The sequence below is a fragment of the Aegilops tauschii genome, chromosome 2, assembly GCF_002575655.3.
Source record: "Aegilops tauschii subsp. strangulata cultivar AL8/78 chromosome 2, Aet v6.0, whole genome shotgun sequence".
Lineage (NCBI taxonomy): Eukaryota > Viridiplantae > Streptophyta > Magnoliopsida > Poales > Poaceae > Aegilops > Aegilops tauschii.
The window spans coordinates 554,268,465-554,285,383 of NC_053036.3; the positions used below are offsets into that span (position 1 = coordinate 554,268,465).

A 16,919-nucleotide genomic window follows, 5' to 3' on the forward strand; every position below is an offset into this window, starting at 1 on the left:
TTTGCAGAATATCCTTACCAAATGGAGTCCAAACGCAACATAATGTTTTAGAGATTTTTTGGAGCAGAAGACAACTTAAGAGCCAAGGAAGTGCACCAGGGAAGGCCCGTGGGGGCCATAAGACACCAGGGCGTGATGTTATTGTTGCTGTAATCAAAGACGCATTGCCCCCCAGAGGCCCCTGGCGCGCCCTGATGGGATGTGGGGCCCATGGGGGTCTCCTCCTCCACCGCCTCTCAGCTTTATAAATACTCAAATATTTCAGAAGCCCTAGGGAAGTTTACGAAACACAATTCCGGCACGGAGGGGTTCATCATCCTCATTGGTGCTCCTCCGATGATGCGTGAGTAGTTAATCATAGACCTACGGGTCCATAGGCAGTAGCTAGATGGCTTCTTCTCTCTTTTTGATTCTCAATACAATGGTATCTTGGAGATCTATTTGATGTAATGACTTTTTGCGGTGTGTTTATTGGGATCCGATGAAGTTCGAGTTTATGATCAGATTTATACCCATGAATATTATTTGAGTCTTCTTTGATCTCTTAGATGCATGATTGTTATAGCCTCGTATTTCTTCTCCGATTCTTTGGTTTAGCTTGGCCAATTAGATTGAATTTTCTTGCAATGGGAAGAGGTGCTTTGTGATGGGTTCAATCTTGCGGTGTCCTCACCCAGTGACAGAAGGGGTTGCGAGGCACGCATGTATTGTTGCTATTAAGGGTGAAAAGATGGGGTCTATATCTACATGAATAGATCTTGTCTACATCATGTCATCATTCTTATTGCATTACTCCATTTCTCCATGAACTTAATACACTAGATGCATGCTGGGTAGCGGTCGATGTGTAGAGTAATAGTAGTAGATGCAAAATTGTTTCGGTCTACTACTCTTGGACGTAATGCCTATATACATGATCATTGCCTTGGATATCGTCATAATTATTTGTTCTTCTATCGATTGCCCAACAGTAATTTGTTTACCCACCGTAGGCTATTTTCTCGAGAGAATCCACTAGTGAAATCTACGGCCCCCGGGTCTATCTTTTATCATATTGCTTTCAGATCTACTTTTCATCATACTTGTTTTCAGATCTATTATTCCAGAAACACAAAACTACCTTGGTGCACTTTTTATTTACATCTTTTATTTTGTGTTCTTGTGCGATCTATTTATCCAATCTCATACAAACCAATCTATTTTTTACCATGGAGGGACTGACAACCCCTCTTACGCGTTGGGTTGCAAATATTTGTTCTTTGTGTGCAGTGTAACACCCTGGTTTTTTTTGCCCTTTTCTTATTCTTTTTGATTTATTTGTTTTTGCTCTGATTTTATTTTTGGTGTGGTTCTGTGGCCTTGCCACCTAGGAGATCATCCTCATTTCTTCTTTCAAGTGGCTCATCATTCTCAAAAATTTCCCAAGACCATGTCATTTCCATTCTAGCTCAACCCTAAAATTCTTTTTCTCAGGAATATTCCTTTTTCTATTAAAGGAATAACCCTATTTGCCCTAGGTTGTGAAGCAACCTATATTTCTGTCTTCCGCAAAATTCCCAATAATTCTCATAATTTCTTTGGGTCATATGTTGCTCAAATATGCCCAAACTTTCCTGTCCTAACCCAAAAATAATTCCCCAATATTATTTCTTCATTTCTGTCCAGTGTGACTTTCTGTGAAGGAAGTGCCACCTATCAGTTCTTGATTGCTCCCAAACTTTTTGGGCATGCTTTTACGTCCAAATCATTGGCCCATACCAAAATTCAGCTTCATTTGCGTAGTGAATTGTGACGCCCGGATAATTAAGCCACAGTAATCCCATGTTAATGGTGCCATGTCATCACATTACTATTGCTAATCCTCGGTTGATCCAAGTCACGATCCAAATTCAAATCTAAAATACAAGTCCAAAATTCAAATTTATCAAACAAGCAAAATAAAATGTTCAAAGTGTGGCAAATATACCATAACTAATTATGATGGTGACCCAACACTTTTGTAAAATAATTAAATGCCCTTTTGTGAATATAACAGCGGCTAAAAATAATTATTAAATGCTTTTTAAATTATAAAAATACTAAACTATTTTATTTCAACCTCAAACTAAATGTGGCAGTGGTATAATTAGTAAAACCAATTTAGATGTTGTTACTATATTTTATAAAGCTAATTTCTATTCAAAAATAAAAGAAAACTAAAACTGTAAAAAAAGAAATAAGAAAAAGAGAAGAAGCAAAGAAAACAAAACAACCCCCCCCCCCCCCCTAGTGGGCCTCGTGGACCAGTTGGGCCACAAAGCCACCATGCCGGCCCAACTCCTCCCCACCGCCCCCTTCCTCTGCTACAGGGAGGCAGGGGGATCGTGGCGCCCATCCGCCGGCGATGGCCGGGCGTGGCGGCCATCCAGCCCCTTTGGTGCCCTACTAATACACCCGGGGCGCCCCCAAACCCTAGCTTCCCCGTTCCCCTTCCTCCCTCGCGCCCCCATCTACTCTTCCTCGTCGACGTCGTCGTGCCCGTGACGCCAAGGCCACCGCGCTCGTCCCCGATGTCGTCCACCGTTCGTCCTCGTATCCCCGTCGCCTCGTCGTCCCCGAACTCCTCCCCAACGACCTCGTCAAGCCTCCCCGAGCCGTCTCCCTCCTCGGACGCCGACGCCCTCGTCATCGTCTCCGGCCACCCCGACCCCCCTCGAGCCCGCTGCCACCTCCCTACGGCTCTCGGTGAGCCCGTCCTTCTTTCCCCTTCCTTTCTCCCCCGCCATAGACGCCATATACTGCCGCGGCCGATCTCTCGGGACCGCGCGCTCACCACGTCGTGGCCGCGTCCCGCGTCCCTTGAGCCCCGCCTCACCTGGCCGACCCCCGCGTAGCCCTGCGCCGTCCGCGCCGGCTATGCTCCTGCTGCTCCGCAGCGACTGCCGCTCGCGCCGCCCGCCCGCGGTGGCCTCGCATGCCATCCATCCCGCCCCGCAGCCGCGCCTCCCCTGCTCGCTGGAACCGCCCCGCTTCTCGAGATCCCCCGCCTGCGTGCTGTTTCTCCTGTGCGAGTCCGCGGCCACCGCTGCCTCCCCGCTACTGCCTCGCGCCACCACTGCCTGTCGCCTCCTGCGCCGCTTGCGCTCTCGCGCGCCTCGTCCGTGCCGCGGCCCCGCACCCTCGCCCCCGCACGCTCCCATGGCCGCGCGTGGCCGTCGCTGTCCGTCCCCTGCTGCGGCTCTGCTCCGGCCAAGCCGCCGCACGCCGTCGCTCGCACCCTGCCTCCGCAGCCCCAGCGCCCGCGCGCCGCCTCCCCCCTGCGCTCGCCTCCGTCTGCCGCGGCCGGCCGGCGAGCCTCGCCCCGCCGCGCCGGGCTACGGCCTCCGCCGGCACTCCCTGTTGCCCCGTTCGGGTGCACGGGCGCCCACGCCCGCAGCTCCCGTAACCCCTGCGCCCGTTAACCTGCGTGGCCTCCTGGGCCACTTACAAGTGGGGCCCGCCCCTGTTATAAAAAGAAAAGAAAATATGTATAAAAATAATAATTTTAGTTAATTAATTAATTAATTCTATTAATTAACCCTAATTAATTATGTTCAATTAACCTAATTGCATTTTAGTCGAATTAAACATGTTTAGTTACAACGTGTCTATGACAGACATGCCCCACTGCCCTGTTTGACTAGTCAGCAGTCAGTGCTGACTGTTGACCTCATGATGACGTCATGCTGGTGCAATAACTTTGTTTTAGAATTAATATTAATTTCAGAATATTGTTAAAACTTTAGAAATTAATATAAAATAATCCGTAGCTCGGATGAAAAAGTTTTATAGATGAAAGTTGCTCAGAACGACGAGGCGAATCCGAATGCGCGGTCCGTTAACCTGTCAGATGCCTCTAACTATCTGAACATGGAACATTCCCCCTCCGGTCATCTGTGTGACACAGGTCCGGAACCGGGAAAACATTCCCGGTTGAATTCCCCCTTCACCTATATCGCGTAGTACTGCGTTAGAACACCCCTAGTACTGCTTATTGCTTGTCGTGTATCTGTTTGCTCTGTATTTACTGTTTCTTCCCTCTCTTCTCTCCGGTACACCCCGAGACCGCTGCTGATGCCCCTGTGATCGACTATGTCGACGACGACCTTTCTCCCCTTTCATCGGAGCTTCCAGGCAAGCCCCCCCTTTGATCACCCCGATATCGCCCATTCCATTCTCTTATGCTTGCATTAGATTTAGCTACTGTAATTGATTGCTCCTATTCTGATGCATAGCCTGCTTTTGTACCTACTATTGTTACCTACCTGCTTGTCCTAAACTGCTTAGTATAGGTTGGTTAGAGATCCATCAGTGACCCCCACTTGTCCTTGTTGCCCCTGCTTCATCATCGACGCCTCGATCAACGTGATCGACGACCAGAGCCTGACACCTCACATCACATCACGCCCCTTTAGTTGCTCGACTCTGTAGAGCTACTATCGAGTGCCGAGGGTGACCCCTCATAACGCACTCCTGATGATAATTCTGTAGTGTAGCTATTCGGTCGTGGTCAACGGGGGTGGTTCCTATTTCACCATTCCCGATACGGCTCTGTCGTGCAACACCTCAAGTGTGAACCTCGAGGGTGGTCCCTCTTACGTTCACCTTGATGATTACATCAAGTTGAATCCTTCGAGGGTGATTCCTTGGGTTTTCCCTTTGATGTTTGACACACGGTTACCTTGACTTTACTTGAGACATTGGTGAAAGTCGGGTGGGCCCGGAGAGCACCCGAGGAGTTACGATGGCGGCTGGCTGTTTAGCGGTATCATCTAGGAGGGGGTGGTAGCTCCGGACTTGTCCCGACAGCCGTCACTATTTAATTGTTAATGCACTAACAGGTTTGGGTATTTGTTCTGAATTGGCCTCTGGCCTTTACGCACTAACCACCATGCGAGAATAGTTATGGGCCTCGACGTCGTGGTATCAGTCGAAGCTTTGTCAGATGTCCAGTTCAGCATTGCGGCACGGCCTGGTCGGCGCCCCAGTGGAGGTGGCCTGTATCGCCCTGCGCACAACGATCCGGAGTGCAACGGGCGATGGGCCCAGACCCTGGAGTGCTTAGGATGTAGACTGGCGGGGATCTCTCTGCTGAGCCTAGGTAGGGCTACGACGTGTTGATCTTCCGAGGCCGGGCATTGACCCTAGAAAGGTGTGTCCGGCCAGAGTGATCGAGCGTGTTGGAAAACGTGGTGCACCCCTGCAGGGAAGACATATATTCAAATACCGTGTCCACGGTAATGGACGTTCAGACTTGTATCCTGATCTTATACAACTAGAAATGGATACTTGATATGTGATGGATATGTGGCTCTGAGATTGCTTTCTCGTAGGGAGTCGAGGAAGGATCTCTGGGCGTTGATGTTACAACATGCTTGTTAATTATAAACTTCTATTCTTTACTCTTCTACATGCTGCAAGATGCTCGGAACTGCTTGAAGATGCTAGTCTTCGATAGGCTAGGCCTTCCCCTCTATTCTGGCATTCTGCAGTTCAGTGCACAGATACATACCCTTCTTTGATACCAATGCATACTTAGTATAGATCTGATGCTTGCGAGTACTTTGGATGAGTACTCACGGTTGCTTTTCTCCCCCTTTTCCCCCTTCTTTCTTCTTTCCGGTTGTTGCAACCAGATGGTGGATCCCTGGAGCCAGATGCCACCGCCGACGGATACTACTACATGGAGGCCGCCGAAGACCAGGGGTAGTTAGGAGGTCCCAGGCAGGAGGCCTTGCCTCTTCAATCGTTGATGTTTGTGCTAGCCTTCTTAAGGAAAAAGTTGTTTAACTTATGTCTGTACTCAGATATTGTTGCTTCCGCTGACTCTTGTGTATCGAGCTTTTGTATTCGAGCCCTCGAGGCCCCTGGCTTGTAATATGAAGCTTGTATTATTTTATTTGTGTCTAGAGTTGTGTTGTGATATCTTCCCGTGAGTCCCTGATCTTGATCGTACACATTTGTGTGTATGATTAGTGTACGATCGGAACGAGGGCGTCACAAGTTTGTATTAGAGCCGACTGCCTGTAGGATCCCCCTTTCCAACTCCTTGGCCGAAGTTGAGGCTAGTCATTAAAAAACTGTTTTACTAACATGGCTGTGTGGCTTACGGGCCCACGTCGCCATTGGGTGGTATTAGGATCTTTTACTTCTCGTCTATACTCTGGGACTCTGACCTCTCTTCTATTCGGGTTAAATGATTTTGCTAACTCTAACATTAGGGTCTCGTGATCACATCCATCCGTAGGTTTGTGTTACCCCTTTCTTGAATTGTGGGCCAAGATCGGCTTCTCAATGTTCACTGACCGCAGGATCTCTTATCGAGGGCACCCTGCATCGCCACTTGCAAATTCCTCGCTCCAGAGGTTTTCCCTGACATTGATGTAGCCTTTGCTATGTCCCGTTGGTGTATTCCCCCATCGCGTGCATGTGCGCCGCCTAGTATGTCTAGGATGATTCTCTTGTCCGAACTCATAGTAACAACGTGCAAATGGCTCGTATATGTATATGTATGTCTTTAATGACTACTGTTTTGTACATACCGTGCCTTTGCTCATGTTCAAGTTACATCATGAATGACTCCATACACTTGCTCCACCCCTTGCTAAACTACACCCTGTTGCATCTAAGCAGGATAGTTAGACCCGCTGATCATGGCCGTGGTGGCGACAAGCCACCACCTCCTGAATACATGGCCGGTATGATACAACAGTTTGATGTTGAATCACCAGTTAATGGAAGAAGTCACGACTCAGTTTCCACGCCCCAATATGAATCGGCAACCAGCCCCAGTGACTCTGTAAAACTTTGCACGTCTCAACCCTGTCATCTATCGCAGCTCAACTCAGCCCCTTGATGTTGATGACTGGCTCCGTGACATCACTTTTGAGTTGGAGTCTGCTATTGTAGCCCCTGACAACTATGTCACCTTCGTGGCATATTACCGGAAGGTCCCGCTGCTCAATGGTGGTACAGCCACATGCGTTCCTTACCTGTTGGAACCGCCATCACTTGGCCGGAATTCCAAGATGCATTCCGCGAGCCAATGTCGAACCATCTTGGTTAGTCACAACGTCCTCATTGAAATTAAAGGATTGGAATTCCATGTTTCCCCCATTGTTTTGAAGTCGTCCAATATCGACCTCATTCTGCAAATGGAATGCTTATAAACACATACTGCTTCTATCATTTGTGCCACTAAGACCGTCCATCTACTACATCCTTCAATGAGATAGTAAGCTACCATGCTCATCTTGTTTGAAATGCCGAAGCACAGATTTATTCCTTGAATGCATGAAACGCTTCTCCTCTTGTGAGAACCGAAAACGCTCCAGTCATTTGTGAATTCCCAGATGTCTTTCCAGAAGGACTACCTGGTCCATAACCTTGAACTTGTTGCAGTTAAATTTGGATTGAAGTTGTGGTGACATTACCTTCTCAGTAATTGTTGCGAGATCTTCACCGATCATTAAAGTCTGAAGTATCTCTTACTCAGCTAGATCTAGATCTCCGTCAGCAATGATGTATAGAAAACAATTATAGACTATGACTACGGTATTTCTTATACCCCTGTCAAGGCTAATGTCATGGCCGATGCCTTGAGTCGCAAGTCTTATTGCAACAATCCCATGGCTTATAAAGCTCAACCCCTGCCAGATGATCTCGCTTATAGAGAGCATCTGATCCGCGTTCTCGTTCAAGCTGAACGTCGCACCCGTTTGAGGACTATCAAATTTCTAATAGTTCAGTGGTCAAAACCTTCTAAAGATGAAGCCACTTGGGAACGTGAGGATCGTCTTCGAGATGAATACCCCGTTTTGTTTCCTTCTACCTCCTAAAATCTCGGGACGAGATTTCTTGTAGTGGGGGAGAATTGTGACGCCCGAATAATTAAGCCACAGTAATCCCATGTTAATGGAGCCTTGTCATCACATTACTGTTGCTAATCCTCGGTTGATCCAAGTCACAATCCAAATTCAAATCTAAAATAAAAGTCCAAAATTCAAATTTATCAAACAAGCAAAATAAAATGTTCAAAGTGTGGCAAATATACCATAACTAATTATGGTGGTGACCCAACACTTTTGTAAAATAATTAAATGCCCTTTTGTGAATATAACAACGGCTAAAAAGAATTATTAAATGCTTTTTAAATTATAAAAATACTAAACTATTTTATTTGAACCTCAAACTAAATGTGGCAGTGGTATAATTAGTAAAACCAATTTAGATGTTATTATATTTTATAAAGCTAATTTCTATACAAAAATAAAAGAAAACTAAAACTGTAAAAAGAGAAATAAGAAAAAGAGAAGAAGCAAAGAAAAGAAAACAACCCCCCCCCTAGTGGGCCTCGTGGACCAGTTGGGCCACAAAGCCACCAGGCCGGCCCAGCTCCTCCCCATCGTCCCCCTCCTCTGCTACAGGGAGGCAGGGGGGATCATGGCGCCCATCTGCCGGCGATGGGCGGGCGTGGCGGCCATCCACCCCCTGTGCCCTACTAATACACCCGGGGCGCCCCAAACCCTAGCTTCCCCGTTCCCCTTCCTCCCTCGCGCCCCCATCTACTCTTCCTCGTCGACGTTGTCGTGCCACGTGACGCCAAGGCCACCGCGCTCGTCCTCGACGTCATCCGCCGTTCGTCCTCGTCTCCCCGTCGCCTCGTCGTCCCCGAACTCCTCCCCAACGACCTCGTCAAGCCTCCCTGAGCCGTCTCCCTCCTCGGACGATGACGCCCTCGTCATCGTCTCCGGCCACCCCGACCCCCCTCGAGCCCGCTGCCACCTTCCTACGGCTCTCGGTGAGCCCGTCCTTCTTTCCCCTTCCTTTCTCCCCCGCCGTAGACGCCATATACCGCCGCAGCCGATCTCTCTGGACCGCGCGCTGACCGCGTCGTGGCCGCGTCCCGCGTCCCCTGAGCCTCGCCTCACCTGGCCGACCCCCGCGTAGCCCTGCGCCGTCCGCGCCGGCTATGCTCCTGCTGCTCCGCAGCGACTGCCGCTCGCGCCGTCCGCCCGCGGTGGCCTCGCACGCCGTCCGTCCCGCCCCGCAGTCGCGCCTCCCTGCTCGCTGGAACCGCCCCGTGTCTCGAGCTCCCCCGCCCGCGTGCTGTTTCTAATGCGCGCGTCCGCGACCACCGCTGCCTCCCCGCTGCTCCCTCGCGCCACCACTGCCTGTCGCCCCCTGCGCCGCTTGCGCTCTCGCGTGCCTCGTCCGTGCCGCGGCCCCGCAACCTCGCCCCCGCACGCTCCCATGGCCGCGCGTGGCCGCCGCTGCCCGTCCCCTACTGCGGCTCTGCTCCGGCCAAGCCGCCGCACGCCGTCGCTCGCACCCCGCCTCCGCAGCCCCAGCGCCCGCGCGCCGCCGCCCCCCTGCGCTCGCCTCCGCCTGCCGCGGCCAGCCGGCGAGCCTCGCCCCGCCGCGCCGGGCTACGGCCTCCGTCGGCGCTCCCTGTTGCCCCGCTCGGGTGCACGGGCGCCCACGCCCGCAGCTCTCGTAACCCCTGCGCTCGTTAACCCGCGTGGCCTTCTGGTCCACTTACAAGTGGGGCTCAGATATTGTTGCTTCCGCTGACTCTTGTGTATCGAGCTTTTGCATTCGAGCCCTCGAGGCCCCTGGCTTGTAATATGAAGCTTGTATTATTTTATTTGTGTCTAGAGTTGTGTTGTGATATCTTCCCGTGAGTCCCTGATCTTGATCGTACACATTTGTGTGTATGATTAGTCTACGATCGAAACGGGGGCGTCACATGAATCTTCCTCAGCAATTTTTCAAAGTTTATGTCAGACAGAAGCCATTGTGAAGGAAGTACTAGCTAGGAGTATCCAAATGAGTTGAAATTTTGCACACTCCTTCATGTGCTCATATAATCTCCCTCCTCAAATTTTTAGCTCCATCCAATCAACTATGTGATCACAGGATCAAATCTTTGCTTCTGGCAATATTGCTTCATTAATTCTGAAAAATTACCAGATCATGCTCCTGCCCAAATCACTTCTCTCCACCAAATTTGGGATCATTTCAACCAGCCATTTTCTCTCCAAAATTATTCCATGTTTCTGGACAGAGAGGATAGCTGTGAAGGAAGTACCATTTTGGCATGTCCAATTGGTATGAAATTTTTACAGCATCTTCTTATGACCATATCATCATGCCTTGCCAAATTTCAGCTCAAGTTGATACTCGATGTGAGTGCATCATCCAAATCTTGATTCTGGACCTAATCTGTTGTCCCAAAGCAACTAGGCTGTTTTTTGGTCCATTTCTTCTCTAATTGCACAGGATTATAGTCCTTCCTTAGCTAAACACACCAGGCATCAACTTTGGCTCCAATCAATTCTCTGTTGAGCACAGTGGCCTGAATAAGTTTGATGCAGCAAATTTTCATCGATGCCTAATTGCACAGGATTATAGTCCTTCCTTAGCTAAACACACCAGACATCAACTTTGGCTCCAATCAATTCTCTGTTGAGCACAGTGGCCTGAATAAGTTTGATGCAGCAAATTTTCATTGATGCCTACCTTAGCTACAGAGCCTCTTCTCTCGAGTTGTTGCTTTCTATAGTCTCCAAGTTGGAAGGACATCATGCTGGACACAGTTTCCCCTCCTCTCATGACCTCTCTTTGCCATGTCGCATGGTGATAGCGTAGCTGGCACGCCTGTGCACGCGCTCTGTTCGCTTTGGCCGCGTCCAGGGCGTCGCCTAGCTCCGACCCCTCCCCCTCTCGTCGCCTTCGCGCGCGTGACCATATCTAGTTGTTGGGGAGCGTAGTATTTCAAAAAAATTCCTACGATCACGCAAGATCTATCTAGGAGAAGCATAGCAACGAGCGGGGAGAGTGTGTCCACGTAACCTCGTAGACTGATAACCCACAAGTATAGGGGATCGCAACAGTTTTCGAGGGTAGAGTATTCAACCCAAATTTATTGATTCGACACAAGGGGAGCCAAAGAATATTCTCAAGTATTAGCAGTTGAGTTGTCAATTCAACCACACCTGGATAACTTAATATCTGCAGCAAAGTATTTAGTAGCAAAGTAGTAGGGAAATAACGGTAACGGTGGCAAAGGTAACAGTAAGAGTTTTGTAGTAATTGTAACAGTGGCAACGGAAAAGTAACTAAGCAAGGATCAATACGTGAAAAGCTCGTAGGCATTGGACCAGTGATGGATAATTATGTCGGATGCGATTATTCATGCACCAGTTATAACATAGGGTGACACAGACCTAGCTCCAATCATCAATGTAATGTAGGCATGTATTCCGAATATAGTCCAACGTGCTTATGGAAAAGAACTTGCATGACATCTTTTGTCCTACCCTCCCGTGGCAGCGGGGTCCTATTGCAAACTAAGGGATATTAAGGCCTCCTTTTAATAGAGTACCGGACCAAAGCATTAACACATAGTGAATACATGAACTCCTCAAACTATGGTCATCACCGAGAGTGGTCCCGATTATTGTCACTTCGGGGTTGCCGGATCATACCACATAGTAGGTGACTATTGACTTGCAAGATAGGATCAAGAACTCACATATATTCATGAAAACATAATAGGTTCAGATCTAAAATCATGGCACTCGGGCCCTAGTGACAAGCATTAAGCATAGCAAAGTCATAGCAGCATCAATCTCAGAACATAATGGATACTAGGCAACAAACCCTAACAAAACTAACTCGATTACATGATAAATCTCATCTAACCCATCACCGTCCAGCAAGCCTACGATGGAAGTACTCACGCACGGCGGTGAGCATCATGAAATTGGTGATGGAGGAAGGTTGATGATGATGACGGCGACGGATTCCCCTCTCCGGAACCCCGAACGGACTCCAGATCAGCCCTCCCGAGAGAATTTAGGGCTTGGCGGCGGCTCCGTATTGTAAAACGCGATGAATCCTTCTCTCTGTTTTTTTCTCCCCGAACGTGAATATATAGAGTTGGAGTTGAGGTCGGTGGAGCACCAGGGGGCCCACGAGGCAAGGGGGTGCGCTCAGGGGGGTAGGCGTGCCCCCCACCCTCGTGGACAGGGTGTGGGCCCCCTGGCCTTGATTCTTTCGCCAATATTTTTTATTAATTCCAAAAATATTCTCCATGAAGTTTCAGGACATTTCGAGAATTTTTATTTCTGCACAAAGATAACACCATGGCAATTCTGCTGAAAACAACGTCATTCCGGGTTAGTTCCATTCAAATCATGCAAGTTAGAGTCCAAAACAAGGGCAAAAGTGTTTGGAAAAGTAGATATGATGGAGATGTATCAACTCCCCGAAGCTGAAACCTTTGCTTGTCCTCAAGCAATTCAGTTGACAAACTGAAAGTGATAAAGAAAAACTTTCACAAACTCTGTTTGCTCTTGTTGTTGCAAATATGTAAAGCCAGCATTCATGTTTTCAGCAAAGATTATGAACTAACCATATTCACAATAATACTTAGGTCTCATGTTTACTCATATCAATGGCATAATCAACTAGCGAGCAATAATAATAAATCTCGGATGACAACACTTTCTCAAAACAATCATAATATGATATAACAAGATGGTATCTCGCTAGCCCTTTCTGAGACCACAAAACATAAATGCAGCGCACCTCTGAAGATCAAGGACTGACTAAACATTGCAATTCATGGTAAAAGAGATCCAGTCATAGTCATACTCAATATAAATTAATAGTAATGGATGCAAATGACAGCGGTGCTCTCCAACTGGTGCTTTTTAATAAGAGGATGATGACTCAACATAAAAGTAAATAGATAAGCCCTTCGCAGAGGGGAGGAGAGATTTGTAGAGGTGCCAAAGCTCGGTTTTGAAATAGAGATAAATAATATTTTGAGCGGCATACTTTCATTGTCAACATAACAACCGAGAGATCTCGATATCTTCGATGCTACACACATTATAGGCGGTTCCCAAACAGAATGGTAAAGTTTATACTCCCCCACCACCAACAAGCATCAATCCATGGCTGGCCCGAAACAACGGGTGCCTCCAACTAACAACAGTCCTGGGGGAGTTTTGTTTGCAATTATTTTGATTTGATTTGAGCATGGGACTGGGCATCCCGGTGACCAGCCATTTTCTCGTGAATGAGGAGCGGAGTCCACTCCTCTTGAGAATAACCCGCCTAGCATGGAAGATACAGACAGCCCTAGTTGATACATGAGTTATTCGAGCATACAAAACAGAATTTCATTTCAAGGTTTAGAGTTTGGCACATACAAATTTAATTGGAACGGTAGGTAGATACCGCATATAGGAAGGTATGGTGGACTCATATGGAATAACTTTGGGGTTTATGGAAGTGGATGCATAAGCAGTATTCCCGCTTAGTCCAAGTGAAGGCTAGAAAAAGACTGGGAAGCGACCAACTAGATAGCGACAACAGTCATGAACATGCATTAAAATTAATAAACATTGAGTGCAAGCATGAGTAGGATATAATCCACCATGAACACAAATATCGTGGAGGCTATGTTGATTTTGTTTCAACTACATGCGTGAACATGTGCCAAGTCAAGCCACTCAAATCGTTCAAAGGAGGATACCACCCTATCATACCACATCACAACCATTTTAATAGCATGTTGGCACGCAAGGTAAACCATTATAAACTCCTAGCTAATTAAGCATGGCATAGGCAACTATAATCTCTAATTGTCATTGCAAACATGTTCATTCATAATAGGCTGAATCAGGAACGATGAACTAATCATATTTACAAAAACAAGAGAGGTCGAGTTCATACCAGCTTCTCTCATCTCAATCAGTCCATCATATATCGTCATTATTGCCTTTCACTTGCACGATGACGGAACGGTGTGGATAATAATAATAGTGCACATGCATTGGACTAAGCTGGAATCTGCAAGCATATGATACAAAGGAGAAGACAAGGTAACATGGGCTCTTGGTTAAATCAACAATAATGCATATAAGAGCCACTTCAACATTTTAATCATGGTCTTCTCCTCTCGACCCCCAAAGAAAAGAAAAGAAATAAAGCTATTTACACGGGAAAGCTCCCAACAAGCAAAAGAAAAACAAGAAATCTTTTTGGGGTTTCTTTTAATTATTACTACTACAGGCATGGAAAGTAAACTAGCTAAAGGCTACAACTAATTTTTTTGGTTTTTCTTAAGGTTATTCAAGCACACAAGAAGAAAGCGTAAAAAGGAAAATAAACTAGCATGGATAGTACAATGAAAAAGTATGAGCACCGACAACTAGAATAGGTGTGTGAACATGAATGTAATGTCGGTGAGAAATACGTACTCGCCAAGCTTAGGCTGTTGGCCTAAGTTGGTTTATGCCCATGGATCAAAGTTGTAGCTGGGGTCGTACTGAGATGCAGCAGCTATTGCCTCATGAGCTGCCGCTTGGAGGCGAGCTGCCTCCGTCCTCCTCTTATACTCGTTCGCCTCCTCCCTGGTTATAATATATCTCCCTTTTGCCTGAAAGTCAAAGAAAGTAGGAGCAGGGAGAGCAACATGGACAGTGCGGCGCCTGTCAAACATTAGTCGGTACTGGAGAGGCTGTTCATTCCTCTCAATAAACTGATGGCGAACCATAGCATCATAATCTAGATAAGCGGGAGGCAATTCCATATCATTTTCATGTATGGGTATCTCAAGAAAATTAGCCACACGGGTTGCGTAAATCCCACCAAACAAATCTCCACTTAAACCATTATTATGCAACCTTCGTGCAACAATGGCCCCAAAGTTATATTGTTTATCTCCTAAAACATCACTCTTGAGAACACAAAGATCTGGAACACACATGTGACATGCCTCATCCTTACCGTTTATGCATCTACCTATAAAGAGAGCAAAATAATGTATAGCAGGAAAATGAATGCTCCCTATGGTAGCTTGTATTATTTCTCTAGATTCCCCCACAGTGATACTAGCAAGAAAATCCTTAAACTCAGATTTGCGAGGTTCACTAGCACTACCCCATTGCGGAAGTTTACAAGCAGTATTAAAATCTTCTAAGTCCATAGTATAAGATTTACCATAGAGATCAAATAGGACAGTGTGAGAATTGTGTGAAGATGTAAATTTGAACCTTCTCACAAAGGAATCAGTTAGGTGATAATACTGAGGGCACTTATCTAGCATGAAGCCCTTGAGTTCAGCATTATGCACATATACGTCAAATTCCTCCATAATTCCTGCTCGGGCCATGAAATCTTCTGACGGCCATTCACAAGGCCGCACTTGAGCTTCTCTTGGTAGTTCATGGTCCGGCTCACGTATTGCGGGCCTGGGTCCTTGCTTCCTTGAAGAACCACCTTGGTAAATTTTCCTAAACATATTTCTTCCTCTGAAATTTATTTGAAAATTTTAGTAACTCAAAATAAAAGTGAACCAAACTCAACAAAATTGATAACAACTACTCCCACAAGTGCCTAGAGACTATATCATGCATTAGAACTACTTGGGACCATATAAGTTTTACATGCAAGCTCAAGAACAGGGTCACTTAGGCAGCAGAAATTTGCAATGAATAAAGCACTAGAACAAAAACTAATTGGACCATTGGAGGAGTCACATACTGAAGAACAATCCCCCAAAGCAGTTTTGTGAGTGGAGCTTTGAGCAAGGAGATCGAAAATCGCAGCAAGATGAGCTAGAACTCGTGCTTGAGCTAGTTGGTGATTTTTTTGGGAGGAAGAAGGAGTGTGTGGGTGCAGGGATAAGTGGAGGGGGCCACCAGGGGCCCACGAGGCAGGGGGCGCGCCCAGGGGGTGGGCGCGCCCTGGACCCTCGTGGCCAGGTGCTGGCTCCCCCTGATGTGTTATCAGTGCCAGATATTCTCAAATATTCTTGGAAAAAATCATATTTCAATTGCAGGGCATTTGGAGAACTTTTATTTTTGGGGCGTTTTTTATTGCACGGATAATTCAGAAAACAGACAGAAAATACTATTTTTGCTTTATTTAAAAATAACAGAAAGTAAAAGGAGGGTACAGAAGGTTGTGCGTTCTAAATTCATCCATCTCATGCTCATCAAAAGGAATCCACTAACAAGGTTGATCAAGTCTTGTTAACAAACTCATTCCGAATAACATGGAACCGGAGAAATTTCGAATAACACTATGTTACCTCAACGGGGATATGCACATCCCCAATAATAAGAATATCATCTCTCTTTTTGACAGTAGGAAGAGGAAATTCAAAACCTCCAAAAATAATCGATGGAATTTTTCCAATAGAATTGATACTGTGGACTTGAGGTTGTTTCCTCGGAAAGTGTACCGTGTGCTCATTACCATTAACATGAAAGTGACATTGCCTTTGTTGCAATCAATAACAGCCCCTGCAGTATTCAAAAAGGGTCTTCCAAGAATAATAGACATACTATCGTCCTCGAGAATATCAAGAATAACAAAGTCCATTAAAATAGTAACATTTGCAACCACAACAGGCACATCCTCACAAATACCGACAGGTATAGCGGTTGATTTATCGGCCATTTGCAAAGATATTTCAGTAGGTGTCAACTTATTCAAATCAAGTCTACGATATAAAGAGAGAGGCATAACACTAACACCGGCTCCAAGATCACATAAAGCAGTTTTAACATAGTTTGTTTTAATGGAGCATGGTATAGTTGGTACTCCTGGATCTCCTAGTTTCTTAGGTATTCCACCTTTAAAAGTATAATTAGCAAGCATGGTGGAAATTTCAGCTTCCGGTCTCTTTCTTTTATTAGTAACAATATCCTTCATATACTTAGCATAAGGATTCATTTTAAGCATATTAGTCAAACGCATACATAAAAAGATAGGTCTAATCATTTCAGCAAAGCGCTCAAAATCCTCATCATCCTTTTTCTTGGATGGTTTGGGAGGAAAAGGCATGGGTTTCTGAACCCATGGTTCTCTTTCTTTAC

At 46.5% G+C, this 16,919-nt stretch overlaps 1 protein-coding gene across 1 annotated transcript in view; it reads left to right on the forward strand.

Moving 5' to 3' along the window:
- The first annotated feature begins 9,270 nt into the window (after positions 1-9,270).
- LOC120974682 (uncharacterized) overlaps positions 9,271-16,919 on the forward strand; it is an 81,544-nt gene continuing 73,895 nt past the window's right edge. Inside the window, exon 1 of the mRNA XM_073507377.1 lies at positions 9,271-9,513. Coding sequence (XP_073363478.1) covers positions 9,271-9,513 — 243 coding nt within the window. The remainder of the gene's footprint in view (positions 9,514-16,919) is intronic.